General features: G+C 39.5%; 1 protein-coding gene across 4 annotated transcripts in view; it reads left to right on the top strand.

Annotated features, from left to right (window-relative positions):
• The window catches only part of EYA2 (EYA transcriptional coactivator and phosphatase 2), a 90,785-nt gene that overhangs the window by 31,712 nt on the left and 42,446 nt on the right, over nucleotides 1-16,627 (top strand). For 3 of the 4 annotated variants that reach the window (XM_042883705.1, XM_042883704.1, XM_042883707.1), the window contains exons 2-6: nucleotides 5,532-5,650; nucleotides 7,474-7,518; nucleotides 10,382-10,430; nucleotides 11,032-11,174; nucleotides 13,992-14,108. In XM_042883705.1, coding sequence (XP_042739639.1) covers nucleotides 5,542-5,650; nucleotides 7,474-7,518; nucleotides 10,382-10,430; nucleotides 11,032-11,174; nucleotides 13,992-14,108 — 463 coding nt within the window. In that variant the 5' untranslated portion in view covers nucleotides 5,532-5,541. The remainder of the gene's footprint in view (nucleotides 1-5,531; nucleotides 5,651-7,473; nucleotides 7,519-10,381; nucleotides 10,431-11,031; nucleotides 11,175-13,991; nucleotides 14,109-16,627) is intronic. The other variant, XM_042883708.1, reaches the window with a different exon arrangement.

Genomic DNA, 16,627 nt, shown 5'->3' with positions numbered 1-16,627 from the left:
GTCTTATCAAAAAGTTTTTCTGCTGTTCCTTTTGTTCTAATTCATACCCTGAGATACTCAGTGCTAGTGAATAATGTACTTATGCATCCCCACCCACAGATGCTGTTCTACTGCAAGTCGTCTTATTTTTTGTGTCTGCAATGGGCTGGGCAATGATAAAACCAGACATCACTACTGCTTTTATTGTCCGATTATAGCAGCAAAAGGTATCTCTCAGGAGTATCAACAGCCCGAGGCACACTGCCCTGCAGGTCACCTTGAAAGGATGTCTTGTCATCAGGACTGTACTGTCAGTCTTGTACATAAGCATTAATGCCAACTCAGGTTTAACTTTGTGTCTGTTCAGCCTTTCCTGCATACATCTACCAGCTGTACTCGTGAATGAGCTAAGATTCATCATGAAAGAGAAAACAGTGTAGTGGTTTTCGCCTGCTGAAGCATTTTTGAGTTCTGGAAGTGTGAGGAACAAAGGATCTATTATAGATAGAGAGAAGGCTCCAAACAGTGTGAGAAGGAATGCACTGACAGAAGAAACAAAAGTAGCTTCCCTGAAATACAAGGGTGGATGTAGCCAAAATCTTCAGTGTGGGAGATTCCCTTTGTTGTACTACCTGGAAGGTGACAGTGAGGTAATAATGTTTTCCCTGCTTATGAATAATTTGGTTTTTTGTATGTGAGAGCAGGATGAAACAGGGAATGCAATTATTCAATGTGTAAAACTTAATTCCCAGAGAAAATTAATGAGGCATAGTGGGTGCTTTTGAAAATTTGACCCAAGGAAAAAGGAACCATCAACAACGAATCTTATAGTACTTCTTATCTTCTTAGCGAAGGTTGACAAACATGTAGGATTGGGACTTTTTTTGTTGTCTGTTTTTGTTTTTTTGTTTCTCTGAATCAGAGGGAATGAGGAAGATGGCATCTCACTGTTTTGCAGCTATATTTTGGTAATTCACTCTGAAACAAAGTGGAAAATCAGACTTTTTTATGATGAGAAGCACTGGGGTTGTAAAGTTGAAGCTTTCTGCTTAGTCATCTGCACTTTTTTTTTTTTTTTTTTAAGAATAAAGGTGAAAGCAGTTGTTCAAATAATGAAAACCAGATAAAGTCATGGAAGCAAGACAAAAAGGCAACTCTTGTAATTAGGCTGAAGTATGTCTCTAGTCCTTCTCTTTCCAACAAAGCTAACGCTGAGGGCTTGGCTTGTACCAGTCCTGCCTTGGGCTCTGTGCTGGCACATACACATGTTTGGGAAGATTTAGTGTTTGAGCTTGTATTTGGCCGCTACCCAGATCAGTAAAAATTGAGATCATCACATCGGGTTGTTTCAGGGAGAATCATTTCTAGATTTGCTTCTCCCCTTGTGAAAAAACTTTTAAGTATCTTATCTTTCCCAGTGTAGGATCAGAGTTTTTCCTAAGGGCAGGAGTTTGTTGTGGAGTAACCACACCACCATGGTGGTTACCTGTTTCAACCTTTCAAAAGATAATCCATCAGGCTGCTATCTGGTTCTCAGCACAATCAGCACCCAGAGGGCCTTGTTTACTCAGTCTCCATGCTGGTTCTGCTTTGGTGTTGCATTTACTCCTATCTTTGAGTGCTGTGCTGGGAAGCCCTGGGATTGCTCACTGTATTGATCTTCAACTCATGTTTGATGGCCTTGAGCTGGGGACTGGCATCACTGCCTTCAGAACTTCATTGTAAAAGAAAGTGTGATTTGTAAATTATCCCGACACCTTCACCAAAAAATTGAAACTTTGAAATGTTTAATTTGGCATTCCTATCTTCAGAATGATGGAAAATGGTTTTCTTTTTTATTCATAAACATCACTAAAGAGAAAAGTCTCTGTTCTTGGCAGAGGTTTGTGGGCCAACTCTAAGGGCAAAATACTGCTTTTTGAGTAGGGGATTCTAATGGAAAAGCTGAGCATCAAATTCACACAAGGTTCTTCTTAATTATAGAAGCCAAAAGCTCTTCCAGATGTCTGTCAGCCCAGCTTGCTAGATGCTGCCATCACTGGTTTTAATAAAAGCTCATATTCAGCAAATTTACTACTGATTTACTGTATATAACTTTAGCCAGAAAATGTTTTTGCTCTAAAAAGCAAACAAAGACCTGATATTTTCGTCAGCTGTGCTCCAGCATGTCATTTATTATGCTAAATCCTATCCAGGATCCATTACTTTATTAAAGATTTTCAGTTGATTGCCATCATTAAAACCGGAATTTCGGGAACTCCTGTGTAGAAGTACGTAAGCAAGAAATACATATCACCAAATCGGTAATGGTGCATGCAGAACAGGCAAAGCCACTCACAGAGCAAACACGTACATGACATGCACAGCCAGACAGGGTTTTCTGTGGAGAGCTACCCGTTTGTACATGCAGCTAATGCGTGCTCTAAAGAAAAATGGGAGCTGAGAGGGGGGAAAAGAGAAAGAAAGGAAAATGTTAAAAAAAACAAATGAGCCTTTGCATTCAAAAGTGAACAGAACAAAACCAAGAGAGTAGCTAATGAAATCTCTGAACAATGATGTAATTAAAGTGCATTAATCATTATAAAATATCATTTCCCTTTTAACATCTGCTTCCATTCACTTGGCAACAGTCTGGTCAGTGTCATGAATGATGGGGTTTGAGATTGTGTTGAAGGGCACGTGTTATCTGAGAAACAATGTAGAACATCCCTAGCTTGACAGGATTTGGGATGGCAGTGCTTTTCCTCCTGTCAGGTAACAGTGTTAAGGAAATAAAGAAAAAATTAGACATTGTTTACAGTGGAAAAGAAAACCCAATATAAAATGTAACCCTGCTTTTTCAGCAGTGCAAGCAAAAATTTAATTTTGGTGCCAAAGGATTTGAAGAAAGCAAGCAACTCGTTCTTGCCTCTAGAGAAATGAGGACCACCACATCCTTCCTGACTCCTTTCTCTCTTGCAGCCTGGCTGTGCAGTCAAAAGAGAGAGATTAACCATTTTAGGAGAAAATCTCCTTTTCCTCTGGCATAGGCAAAGTGTGCAGAAGGGCTGCAGCCATTTCTTATTGCCTGTCAGCCTGGCTTGAGGCTGCCTGCAGATCAGACTCACATGTGCTTCAGTGAAGTCCCTGCCTGCACTTGTTCCACTGCTGTTAGGACTGAGTAGAATTTCTGACGGGCTATGTTTTGTTTAGGATTAGGTGAGGGGAGTCCTGAATTCCTGCTTTAGCTCTGCTGTTAGGCTGCGTCTTAGGATGGTATTTTTAAAGCTGGGGACTGTTTTTGTGTCCTTGTTCAAATCTAAAGCCTCATTGCATTTTCATACATTTGGTAACATGGACAGTGGTTGCAGGTGTCCCCTTTGCATCTGCATTCATACTTCTGTCTTGCTTAATCTTAGTGTCTGCATCTGCAGAGCTTACAGGACATATCTGAAGGTGAAGCACTTTGAGGTCCTCTGGCAACAAAGATCCAGCTATAAGGCACCACTGTTTTTAAGCTAATATAGGGGACAGCAATTAGGGAGTAGAGATCCTGAGTACTGCATTCCTACCCAGTTTCATTCACCACTGACTTCAGATCTCCTTCATGGCATGTAATCAGGCAGCCCTGAACAACCTCTGGATTTGATGCTGCACTGATGGCAGAAATGCATATGCCCACATGGGCTTCTAAGGGAGGTAGACAGAGAGATTCCAGACTCTGTTTGGAGAAAGGCAGGGGCTGTGCACGTTGTTCATGGCTATGCCACTGTGTTCTCCTTTTCTGGCAATTCTGCAAATTCCCAACAGATGGATGTGTGTTTTTCCAGGCAGTGTCTTCCCAGCTGTTAGGTGGAAAAGTGAAAATGAATTCAGCTTTGGTCCTTGCTGTTTAATTACAGATGAAACATTTCACCTCATTTGTGCCTATTGATAACAATAATGATAACCCTTCGTCACACAAACCTGTAGTCTTTATAAAAGTGATTAGAGAAATTCAGATAAAATGATGCAATTTGTTCTGTTTCTTAAAGGTGGTAGTTAGTCATAGATGAGTATTAAAAGAGAAAAACTAAGACAAATGTCCTTGCTTCTCACAGAGCTGCCTAGATCAGTACTGCGGAAGCCTAATGTCAGGAATTCAGATTTCTATGCTGCTGTCCTTAATGCAATGACGCCTCTGGTGTGCTGTGCAGTATATGCTGTGTGCTGCTTCTGGGCTGTTGCTGTGCCACCTGCTGCCTTTAGGGACCAGCTCAGCGATGCCCCTGCCTGAGGACCAGGTGTGCAGCTCCTTGTGCAGGCATGTCTGGCGCTGACAGAAAGGGCAGTCCATGCCGGCTGCTGCCAGGCACCTCACGTTTCTCACCTCCATATCCCCTCTCTTCCATTTACCCCCCCTACTCCAATAGCACAGTTCTGCTTCTGGGGACCTGTTTGATGTGGCTCTGAAATGTGAAAAGAACATTGCACTTTCAAACCCTTTTCTTTTCGTCATTTGTTTAGGACTTGACCAAAAAGCTGTGCTGGTATTCTGGTGTAGTCTTAGAAAATTCAGATAAGTTTCTATAGCATAGTGTGTGGGGCTGTTTGCTTTTGTTTGTTTTTTAGAAAAAAGAAAGAAAACTAGCAACTGCAGCTTTAGATTTCCTTTGGTTGGTGAATCTTTATAGTTTTATCTGCAGTCACTGGATGCTTAGGGAACAGGGGTGCAACAGTGTGGGAGTAAATGTGCTTAGGAAAGCTGCCTTGCTTAAACACTGTCTTCAGGTATCTGACAGAGCTCACAGTTTCCTTACTGTGCTCACGTAGATGTCTTTACCCAACCTTGCAAACATATGCATACACGTCTTAATGATTGGTCTTGGTGCCCGTCTAAAACATTAAACACTTGAAGGGGAACAAGCAGCTCTATTTTAAGCAGGTTCCTTTGAAGCCCCTTTCTGAAAAGCCAGGCAGGTGGAGTTGGGCATGTTTATTGAAAGTTGAGGTATTTGTACGAATAGACATATTCATGTGGTGTGTAAGATCTGAAATAACAATTTATTCACTCTTTTGTCTGAACTGTTTGTGTGATGTGTAGAGTGTAGGCCTTCATTGCCTAAACACAATCATATCCAGTAGGTACCAGGATTAGCCCAAACACCTGAACCTCTCCTGTCACCAGTACTAACCTTCTTAGTATTTCGTAAGAATATGCAGTGCTGCTTACTGCCCTCAGCTTCTTTTTCAGCTCTTAGTCTGTTCTGGAGGCTCACTGGATGCTGGTGTGTAAATCCTTGTGCTGGTAGCATGGAAGAGATAAGGAAATTTAATTTTTGGGTGGCAAAATCCAGGAAGAAAGGGAAAGCATTAATCAGGGGGGTGTAATCTCCAAGGAAACAAGTACCTCATTTCAATTCAGCATTTACCTTTGATGAAAACTTTACTGAATGTTATTATGTGGAATTTATATGAAGCCTGGGTTTAGGTAACCAACTTTAATATTTATACTCTTAGGGAAAAAAACCTGAATCATTAGTAAGCATGCATAATTAATGAATAAATTATATTTTTCCTTTGTTTTCCTTTAGGTATAAGGAAATGCTAGATCTAGTGATATCACCCAGCCTGACTGTAAATAGAGAGTGCCCTGACAGACTGAAGCTTAACCTTACTAACATTTATGCCACGGCTCCAGATGACATAGAAGGTAGGCTACTTCTTTTGTTTACTGCTTATTTGCTTTGGCATTATGTGTATGTATATAAAATAAGGGAGATGGCCACACACAGGGCTTCTGCTTCTAACAGTTAGTTCTATTGCATAGTGAGCAATTGGGGTTTTTGTTTGAGAATATTTGTAGTCACTCCAGTTGTGGCTGAACCCTTCAAAAATAATTTGAATGCAAACAGAGTTGAAATGTTTTACATAAACAGAGATCTGTGTATTGTGGGTGTAAACATATGCACACACTTGTAGATCTGTTCACTGGAATAAGTGCAAGTATAAAACGTGCTTTGTGTAGGGCTGGTACTTTTGGTTTAGACCCTACTAGAGCCCCAGCCCCAGGGGTGGCTGTACTACTGCTTGTGGAGTGTGGCTCACAGGGGCTCCCAGGCCCAACAGCACACTGTGTAGCCAAAAAATATTTTGCCAAAGCAGCCCTGTGCCCCAGTTTGTATCACTCTGAGATCATTGCTGTCATCTCCAAATGGTTTGTCCTGCTGATGTCTGGTCTGAAGTTTCACATTTGGCAGGTACCAAGGATAAATTCTGTCAGTGGTTGAAGCTCTGATGGAAATCTATCTGTCCTTCTCCTCTTCCTCCTCTTCCTTCCCCCCATCATACTGTTTAAGAGAAGGAAACAGAAGAATGTTAAATCTGCTAAAAAAATTATTGGCAAGTGATGCAGCTGAACTAGTTCTTGCTAGTACAATCCCAGCTATTGTTTGCTGCGGTCAGAATCTGTCAGCCTTCCTGTTGGAGGGGAGTTAGCAAAAGGCACTGACTATTATGTAGTGGTAATATGTTTAACCCTTAATTTATAGACTCTTAAAAGCCAAGAAGAAGTTTTGCTTGACTGTATGCTAAGGCATTAGAAATCGTGTGATTAAAACACAAACATCAGGATTACCTATTTACAGGAGCAGTCAAAGGGATAACAATCTAAAGGAAACATCCTTTTAAACATATGTGTTTGCAGAAAAGATTAGTGCTAGAAATGATTTTAAAATACATCATTTTGTAAACGCCTTGGTGCAGGAACTGTTTTTTATATTGTGCAATATAAATATAAGCCAACAGAGCACCTGTACCACAAAACGCCAATATGCCAGTGACAGCTCATGTTGATAAGTTTCTTACAGAAATATTACTTTTGATTTTTGTTTTACAGGTTGATCCCTTGTTATGCCATAATTATGTTCCTTTAATTGAAAATACCTCTTGTTAATTTGGTGAACAGGAAAATACTTGTGTTTTTGTCAGTCCATACTGCCTGAGCTCTTAGTGCAATGAATGCAGATGAATATATGCACCATATTACACATAGTTTTAATTTTAGCAACTGTAGTTGCAGTGTCAGATGTGTACTTCATCGTGTCAATGGATCTTATGAAATCTGCAACTATATCACTATAACTTTCAAACACACATTCTGCCTGTAGCTCTACACATTTGGGTAGGAGCAAACAGCTTTAACCTGTACTTTCGACAGTGAAAGTGCAGCATACTGCATACTCGTACACAGTGAATCCCTGTTTGCTATTTATTCTATGTTTACCAGTTTCAAAACTAAAAGAAAAAGTAATCTGAAATACAGTATTTTTTAAGTAGAAAAGCCATTAAACTTGTGCTCTAACTGCCCTTCTGTTTTTCAAATATGGAATATGAATGAAATGAATTAAAATGCTAATACATGTATGTAATTCTCTAATACAATTCTGTTGGGTGATAAGGGACAGATTGATAGAAATTGTATAGTTTTTGTTTTAAGAATCTAAAAATCTAATTGCCTAAACAATTTTCTTTCAGGTAAGTCAAAGCAATCTTTTCATTGCGAGTATCAAGGCGAGTCAGGTAAGCTTGTCTTTGGGTTTAAAAGCAGTCTTTTTTTCTATACCTGCTATTCCTGTACCTGTATATGTGTTTGTATATGTATATGCATTTATATAACACGGTCCTTTACTTTGCTTTACTCTGATATATATATACATATTTTAAATAAAATATCTGCCTCTTGCTGTGGAAATAGGTTTGTATTAGCCACATTCTAAAGGAACAAGGGCAGGGGTGCTGCTGGGCTTTAGTTTTGTCAGGTTTTTCTGGAATGTAAGAGCATAGAGAATTCTTTATGGTTTTGTTCCAGTCACTGCCCACAGAGTGAGGTGGGGTGATAGGGTTCACAGTTCTTGCCCTTGCAGCTGATGTGCCGTCCTCCTGCCTGAGCTTCCTCTGTGAATGGATTGGTGTGCAGAGCAGGTAGTGCAGAGGGCCCTGGAAGAAGACCCAAGGGGACTGTGGATGTGATCCTTATCATTCTGTAGGGTTTTGGGGATCAGCCTGAGGGAGAGCTCTTGCGGAACTGGGGAACAGCTTGGGAGAAGTGGGATCAGAAAAGCCAGGCTTGAATTTGTTGTGCAGATGGGTACAATAAAAAGGGTATGGCACAGAATAGTACTTCAGGGAAGTGAGAGCAAAGAGGGGGTGATAAAAGTGTATTTTATCACAGTGGCTGTATTGGGATGAGTTTTTGTTTTTAATACCCAGCAAGGAGAAGAGGGTGAAGCAGGCATCCAGCATGGTTCTAGGAAAGACATTACAGTTCAGCACATAGGCTTGTGAGCAGATGAGGTCTGTTTGCAGCACAGATAGATGTACTCGAGTTACATTTTTCCCTTAGCAGCAGCAGAGTGTAGTCATTCCCAGCTCTGAAATGTATTCCCCTGGTCATCAGTGCCTTTATTGCCAAAGCCGTTTTTCCTAAAGTAACTCAGTGCTGCAGTAACATTTCTGATCTGTTCTAACTAAAAGTGTAGTTATTAAACACTACAGTTATCCCAGAGAAGAGAGAAAGGAGTACATGATATTCTTTTAAATTTTGTTAATTATCTCTGAAGATGGCTAGGTTCATGACAAAAGGGTCTCCTTTTTGAAGGAAGTGTGTGTTCTAGGTATTTTAATCTTTTAAGGAAATACAATTGTTTCTTATAAAATGCAGCTCTTTTTTAAACTATTATTATTAGATATAGGAGACAATATACAAATTAACATTCTAAAAAAAATTATTGTAATTCGTTTGTTGTTGCTGTTAAGACTCATGTACCTCCATAGGGGTTTTTCCGTTTATTTGCTCTCATAAATCAGCAAGGATGAAAACAGACTTTTAATACAAATTACTTTTTGAAAAAATATATCAGATTGAATACCTCTCTTAAAAAATATATTAGTGGTATTGTTGTGTTATGATGTAGAATGATAAAGCCATGCAAAATATTGTGAAAAAAGAGTTGTTGAAGAAAGAACATTTATAAAAGAGTGTTAAAACGGAAGGAATGAATATTTCATATTCAAGCAGTCAAATCATTTTGGAAATTCTCTGCAGATTTATGGCATAACAAGTTACTCAGACCCATAGGACTATTTGCATTTATTTAGACCTTACATATATTTGCATATTTCATTAAATAAACCACACTTTAAATGTTTAATTTGCCAACTTACAAACTGCTGAACAAACGAAGTGATTCTGTTTTGAAAACTTTGAACTGAGGATAACGCATCTGTAGCATGGTGGCTATGTCCATGACGATGCATGGGACAGCACTGTGGATGTTTCCTGCCTGGTGATGGCAATGTGCAGCACTGGGGACGCTGCAGGACTCTGCCTTTCCACTCAGCCTGTGCTCCTGTTTTGGAGAGATCTGCCCAACGTTGGGTATTATTTCCTATCACATGTAACAAACTGCATGATAAATGTGGAGGGTGGTGGTGCTACAGTCAGCAGAGAATGGGATGGTTGATGTTCTTCTCCCTGGAGAAACTGCATGCAATTAGTCTGATGTGCTGATTGATACAGACAGCAGATAGAGAGGCTGGGTGTGCAGTGCCTAATATCATTATTAATAATTGTGAAGGTGTGTTGGCATTTATACTGCTGTAATAACACTGACTCCAACCAGGGTCAGAGAATCACAAATTGAACGGCATAATGATGGCAGTCTGCGTAATACTTATGGTGGCATTTAAATGCAGTATTTTCAGTACAATTTGCAGGGAACTTACAGGTTTTAATTTAGATTATTTTAATGAAATTAAGCATAAATATTTCTCCAGATAAAAATGGGGCACTTTTTTCTTTGCTGATATTGCAGGACTGTTTGATACATTGGCAAGCATCTTGCACATTTTACTTGTTTGATATATTTTCTACTGGTTTCATTTACTGTTTTTGATTATTGCCAAATCAGTAAGGTAGATTATAGTTAATGCAAAAAATCAGGGCTGATAATTAAAAGTGATAAACTTCTTTATTTTGTTTGTCTTTGCATGTTTTAGCATTTTATTATTTTAAAGAAAGTGAGTCACAGTTTAGGACAGTGTCAAAAAAAGTCAAATCAATGTAGTTATCACTGTAGTTGCCTTTATAGCTTTTAATGTATGATTCATCCTACCAAAGCCCAACTTCATGATTCACGTCAGTTGTATGAGAAGAAGAAAATAGCAACTCAGTAAATTAGTAGTACCATCAGTTAAATAAAATTGTATTTATTTGTTGTTAAGTATGTAATAGCTTTATCTTTTTCATCTCTTTGGAGATTCACTCCAAAACAGTATCTCCTAATTGTTTTTCTCAAACCAGCAATTGTAAAAACAGTGGTATCATCTTGGCTGTAGAAATGAACATCATGAAACTCTAAGACCCTTTAATTTTGTTTTCCAGGCAACAGCAAAGCAGCACCGCAGTGTCCTCTCCATCTCTACTCAACAAAGTGAGTGTTCCTGCCAAGTGCTGTCATTTAAAAACCATATTTTGCAAAACAGACGTCTTATGTGGACTTCTGTCACCTTAAAAAGCACTTGTCTTAAGCCTATCCACCTGTTCCTCTGTATGTCTCAGGCCCAGTGAAGAAATAGTCCCTAATCTTGCTAAATATGGAATGAAAGTTTCGAGGTAGCATGTGCTGTATGTTTGTACCCGTGGGAATCCAAACATTATCACTTTGAATGTTGCTTTGTTTATTAGTGATCAAGAGGAATACATAAAAATGTCAGAGGTTTCTCATGATGTGTTGTTTGGCAAACTCAAAATGAAACACAATAATCAGAGTATTGAGGTTTTTTTAACCTGCACGTATTTTGCACTGCCCTAAATTTCCTATGCATGTAGGCACCTTAATCTTAATAATTTATATCAGGAGCTATACACTAAAAGAAACTTTTGCCCCAGCCTAGTAAATTCTGAGCTCCCAAAATACTCACCATCATAGTTGGATTGTGCTTTATCAAAATATCTAGAAATGTTTTCCATGTGCTCTAGAAGATTGTGCAGTAACTTTTGTCTTAGACCTTCTGTTTTCTTGTTCTCAATAGACATTATCCCCATATAGTGACAGTCCAGTCTTTCCCAACAATGGCAACATATGGACAGACTCAGTACAGTGCAGGAATCCAACAGGCTGCTGCATACACTTCCTACCCTCCTCCAGCGCAGCCCTATGGCATACCTTCCTACAGTAAGTACCCTGATGTCACGTTACCTTTGAGTGTGTCTTCTTCCTTTTGCTCCTAGAAAAACTTATTTGAAGACTTAAGGTTTAGAATGAAAAGTTATTTCTATACTGGGAGTGTTCACTTCTTAGTCTTGAAGGAGAAGCTGACTGTTAAAAATGGTAGGATTACTTTGAGCTGTCAACTCCTTATATCCTGGGATACGGTCTTACAAACTACTTAAGGTTGGTGAGTAATTGGATAGGAAACAGTATGAAAAAGTCAGGTTCAGTAGGATGTTCCACTTATGAGCAGGAACTGTGACTGTTGCCATGACTCAGTACAATGCGGTGAATATGCTACTTAGGTAAAGTTCGTTTTGCCTTCTTTGATTTCTCCTGGGGTTTCCATAATAAAAGCTACTTTAGGAAAAAAATTCTGTATGCTATTACAGAAAATCTGGAACACAAAGCAAAGTAGGGCATTGGTGAAAAGCTACAGAGTACTTTGGTTTTGGAAGACTGTTTGTGTGTAAATGAATGGTTGTTAGCAATAAGTGCCATGAAAATTTCTAACCCTGGTCAACTTCTGTTCCCTACACCAGCCTCACAAGCAGCTGTGGGGAGATGGTGCTGGGCTGGGAGCAGCTGGAAGATTCGGGCAGAGAACTAACTGAAAACCAGCACTCCTAATGGTGGAAAGCCTGGCAAATCAAGTGTTAAATGTCTTCAAGCTGTACATGGAAATAGCATGCTGTTGAGGCAATTGGGAAGTTCTTTCCACTCCTGAAGACCAAAGGGATACTGCTCTTGCTTAGGCACAGTTCTTTAACAGAAAGTTTTGAGGCTCCTCATTCCGAGCTGATCTCATGAGTGCTGAGTATTGCAGCTTCATAGTTCTGTTTCTGCTGCTGGTTTCTCTCACACTCTTAAACACCTTCATTTGCTTGGCAAACGCAGTATCCTTTCCCAACAAGATTTTATACAGCCTTTGATAACACTTTTCCTGAAGGGAAATTCAATGCAATAGTCTGGAAGGTCAGGGAAATAGTCTTGGCAGAGATGAAGGTCTACCAGGATGATGAGAGGAATGTTTTGAGACCCTTTCCTGGAGCTACTTGTGTGTTTGCATCAGCTGGCTGATTTCCAAGACAAACTCTGAACAGTTGTCCTGTTAGAGCAGGTGAAAGTAGAGCCATTTGCTACTGCCTTGAGTCTTTAGGGCATACATGTGTCAGGCCCATATGCTGCTTATAAATCCTGTGGATGACCTCTTAGCATCCTTGAGCAGTGGTTTCCCTCCCCCATCCCATACACCCTCTCTAAGATACTCAGCACAGCATATGAAAAACTCCACCTGGCTGACAACCAAGAACAATGAAGCAGTATTGTTTTTAGGCACAAAAATAAAACTCAGCCAGTTTCTAGACAAAACAGAACATTGTGTGGAAATTAATTTGGTGCTAAGTTATTTCACTGTCTGACAACAATTTTAGACTTCCAAAAAGGCCCATTCGCTGAAGATTAATTGTAGCTAGGGTAGATGGAGTGCTTGCATGTAGAGTGCTGCTGTAATTGAAAAACATGGGATGTTATGAAAAGAGGCTTCTCTGCACACACTCGCAAATCCCTTTACTTCCCTAGCAGTTATGGACCCGGACGCCTGCACTAACACATGTTCACTCACTGTCCAAACAAACTTCCTGCATTTCACAATACAGCATTGTCATATTGATGCTAACTTGTACTCAGAATGTATTGCAGCTATTCTCACCTAAAGCTTAAAGAAGTAGTTTTATTAGAGAAGATATTATCTGGGGGAAACTATTCCCAACCTGAGCAAATGCAGACTTACTGCTTCTAAGAGTCATTAAGCTAGAAAACAGCATGTTTGGTGAAAGGCACATGAATTCGACTTGTCTTTTGGCAAGTTTGTTTGTAAGTGCTAACAGACAGCAACAGCCTGGCAAGTGCATAAATGCAAGCCCAGAATGTCAACAGGCTTTGTTTAGCTCTAGTGCTCTCATACTCAGGATGTGTCCATGGCTTTTTTTTGTTTTGTGCAAATAGGTATGCAAAGAAGGAGGAGGATCACACCCAAGGGCTCATAATAAGACGCACCTTTCAGCTGTTTATATTAACAATACAGCTGTAGAATCTTGGCAGCATCTCTGAATAAAATATCAGCCCCTTTTACTATCAGCAAGGGTTTCATCAAAGCTTGAATCAGCAAGTGCTGCTCCAGTAAACTGTCAGTTTAATTGCCTGATTTTAGTAATGAAAATATTTTGTGGCTTCAGGACTTATATTTACTGTTCCTGAACTGGAAGTTATATCTAAGTGAGTAAATGATAACCCTCCTGTATGACCTGCTAATAAATACTTAATTACCAAACCTGAAACTATAATGGAAGTAAAAAATACGTCTACTGAGAACAGAAGTCTTGAGGTTCATTTGCTGCAGCTCCTGTTGCTTTGTTAATCATTGCTTGCACCTGATAACTGTTCAGGAAGGTCTTGAGTCAATGAGTTTAACACCAAAACAAAACTGTTTTCCATAAATAGTTTTTGAAAACAATGTTATTTGTGTTTGCTTCTGTATCTCAAGCAAAGTTCATTCAGGACATGAATGAATACAGGATGCAGCTCACTCAAATACTATTTGTGGTGAATGCATTTGATTTGTATTACTTGAGAGCTCTTTGAGGATAATCTAAAAAAAAATTGTAAAGTGTAGGTTAAAATCTAGCTGAAATATTGTGAATTCCTAATCTTTCTTTTTTATAACTTTACGTGACAAAATACACATTCTGCTCTTGGTTCCTGCATTGTGCTCCTCCAAAGGCATCAAAACAGAGGACAGCCTGAGCCATTCCCCAGGACAGAGTGGGTTTCTTAGTTATGGATCCAGTTTCAGTACCACAGCTGCTGGACAAGCACCATATACCTACCAGATGCATGGTAAGTACAGCTTGCTGCTTTGTGGGCTGCATTGTGAGAGGTCAAAATAACACACTCCTTGTTAGATCAGGTCTTCTTTTGCAATTACGATAAAAAGATTAGTAATAGACAGATAGGGTAGAGGAGAAAGTAAGATTTTAGAGGCCTGTTGTGCTTATCATGGAATTAATTTCTGGCAAAAGTACTGGATTTAGCACTGAGGCACCCTAGCAAAACTTTGCATATGAGCAATTTAAGCTTTGCCTTTCAGCAGAAACTGTTGTGTTTAATACATTTACCTTTTTTAACTTATAAAGTACCAATACCACTGAACAACAGCTACCAGCTGAAGTAAAATTCTGAAAAGTAGAGCTGAAAGCAGCTGCTTTTTCCCTGAGGTTCCTGAGTAAAGAATTAAAAGTTTAGAGTAACTGTTTTACTATTGTCAAAATATTATCTGATACATAATAGTGAACTGGATTTCCTTATGTCTTCAGTGACACTGCCTTCTGCTTGGAGCTTTGTAACACTTTGTTTTGTTCCACAACCAAGAAGGTCAAAATATACTTGGTTCCTAAAAGTAAAGCTTATTTTCAGTCATTCAATTTCAGAAGCTGAAATCACCAGATTCTATGACTCTCAGTGTTGATTTGCCAGAGAAGTCATGGAAGAATTTAAAGCTGAAAAAAAGAAAATTGGGAAGTAAACTAAAATATTGGAAGTTCACTTGTGATTCCTTTTAACCCATTTTTTAGCATGGAATTGCATTTCTTTGAGTATTTTAATGTGGCTTGTCAGAAAGAGAGGTTTTGTTTTCTTAAGTGTTATAACATGCTATTTTCTCCATCGTGTCTTGTTCCTGATCTTCATGAATTACGTTTATTTATTTATTTGTTTATTTATTTTTCTGGAACTTGCTGAGTCATTAAGTGTGAATTGGAGGGGCAGTGTTCAAATCTGCATATACTCTGTTAATCTCAACATAAAAATACCTGTCCAGGAAATTCTTCAGGCAGTGATGACCAACTCTAATGCAATGATGGCAGATGAGAGGAACCACAGGATAACCATTTCAGCTTTATCAATCGTTCCACACACAAAATGAATTAGTATCTTCAGAGGAAAGAATGTTTTAGAAAGTTAAAAATTGTCCATCTTAGGACTGTTGAGTGGGAAGGGTCAATCACACAGGCTATACCGTGCCCTTTACGGCTGTGGCTAAATGTATGCAGACTCAGCAGTGTGATCTTTCTGACAGGCTGATTCACAAGAAAAAAAACCCACAGAGCTATGATTTTCTACATCTTGACTTCTACAGACTTCATCCATCCTAGCTCAAATAGGACTTTGGTTTTTGCTTTCTGTTTCACTCCTCAAACGTCTCAGTCTTCTCTTGAGATTGTGTTTCATTGTCAGCAGTGGAAGTCCTCTCTCGTTGGTGAAACTGGCTTGCATCACCAGCAATGGTAGATGCTGGAGTTGGATGGCTTGTTTGCTGCTTTGTCAGTGGGCTGAAGTGTTGTGTATGCACCCACCTTGTGCCTCCTGACTAACCACGGTGTGATTAGGTGCTAATGATTTTTGCACCACTGTTGACTCAGCATTGGCGTTTTCTTTTCCTGCCATGGAAGGTCAGTGTATTCCATCTATGTTTCTATTGGTTGTGTTTTCCCAGAATGCAGCTCCCACATGTGCTTTGTGTTAGCTTAGAAGAATCTGAGCTATTTGGGAAGGCAAACTCTGGACTCATTTGGGACTGAAGTTTTTAAGATGGCCCCTTTGTTCAATTAAGAGGTTTAGACAAACAAGTTTTGTTTAATCAGCACTTGAAAATGTTACACTTGTAAGGAATACTGACAATCTAGAATGTTGTACCAAAACAGGCCGGAAAAGACTTTATGCAGAAGTGTATGAGCATGAATGTGCCCAAGGTGCTTTCAGGTAATGTTTTCTAAGGTGATGCTACTGTGTTAGAATAAATTCACTTCTTTTCATTCAGATTTTTATGCTAGACAGATCATTTCAGCCAGCTCACTAAGCTGTCAACACAAAAGGAAAACTGCTTCTGCATGTGGCAGGTGCTTACTCCAAGGCAAAAGGAGCAGAAGTAAATGTATCTTCCTGTTGTAAACAAATATTTCCACTCTTCTCCTTGCTCATGAAGGGAACAGTCTGAAGCTCCCTGACCATGCAGTTTATTTACCCTGTTGAGTGCTGGTGAAAGGTTTGAGTGAGAAGCTGGGAGCCTTCCTGTGCTGAGTGCTACTGAGGAATGTGCACTCTGTGCTTTCCCACGCTGGAGCACCTGGGGGCAGGGAGGCAGTTCTTCCATCTTAATCCAATCGAGCAACTCTCCGTGCCACCCAAGCTCCAGGACTATTGGGACTTCTGTCAGGTTCACATCAGTCTTGTTGGCCACCCCATTAGTGACCCCAGGCATGGATTTTGGCTGATGAGATTAAACAGCTGAAGGTGCAAATTTGTATTTAAATACTTTTATGAAATCAAATTTCAGGAGGACTTTAAGAGTCGAGCTCTTA

The sequence above is a fragment of the Lagopus leucura genome, unplaced genomic scaffold (assembly GCF_019238085.1).
Source record: "Lagopus leucura isolate 7727_CA_CO unplaced genomic scaffold, USGS_WTPT01 Super-Scaffold_100039, whole genome shotgun sequence".
In the NCBI taxonomy this organism is placed as follows: Eukaryota; Metazoa; Chordata; class Aves; order Galliformes; family Phasianidae; genus Lagopus; species Lagopus leucura.
This window is presented reverse-complemented; position numbering and strand designations above follow the sequence as displayed.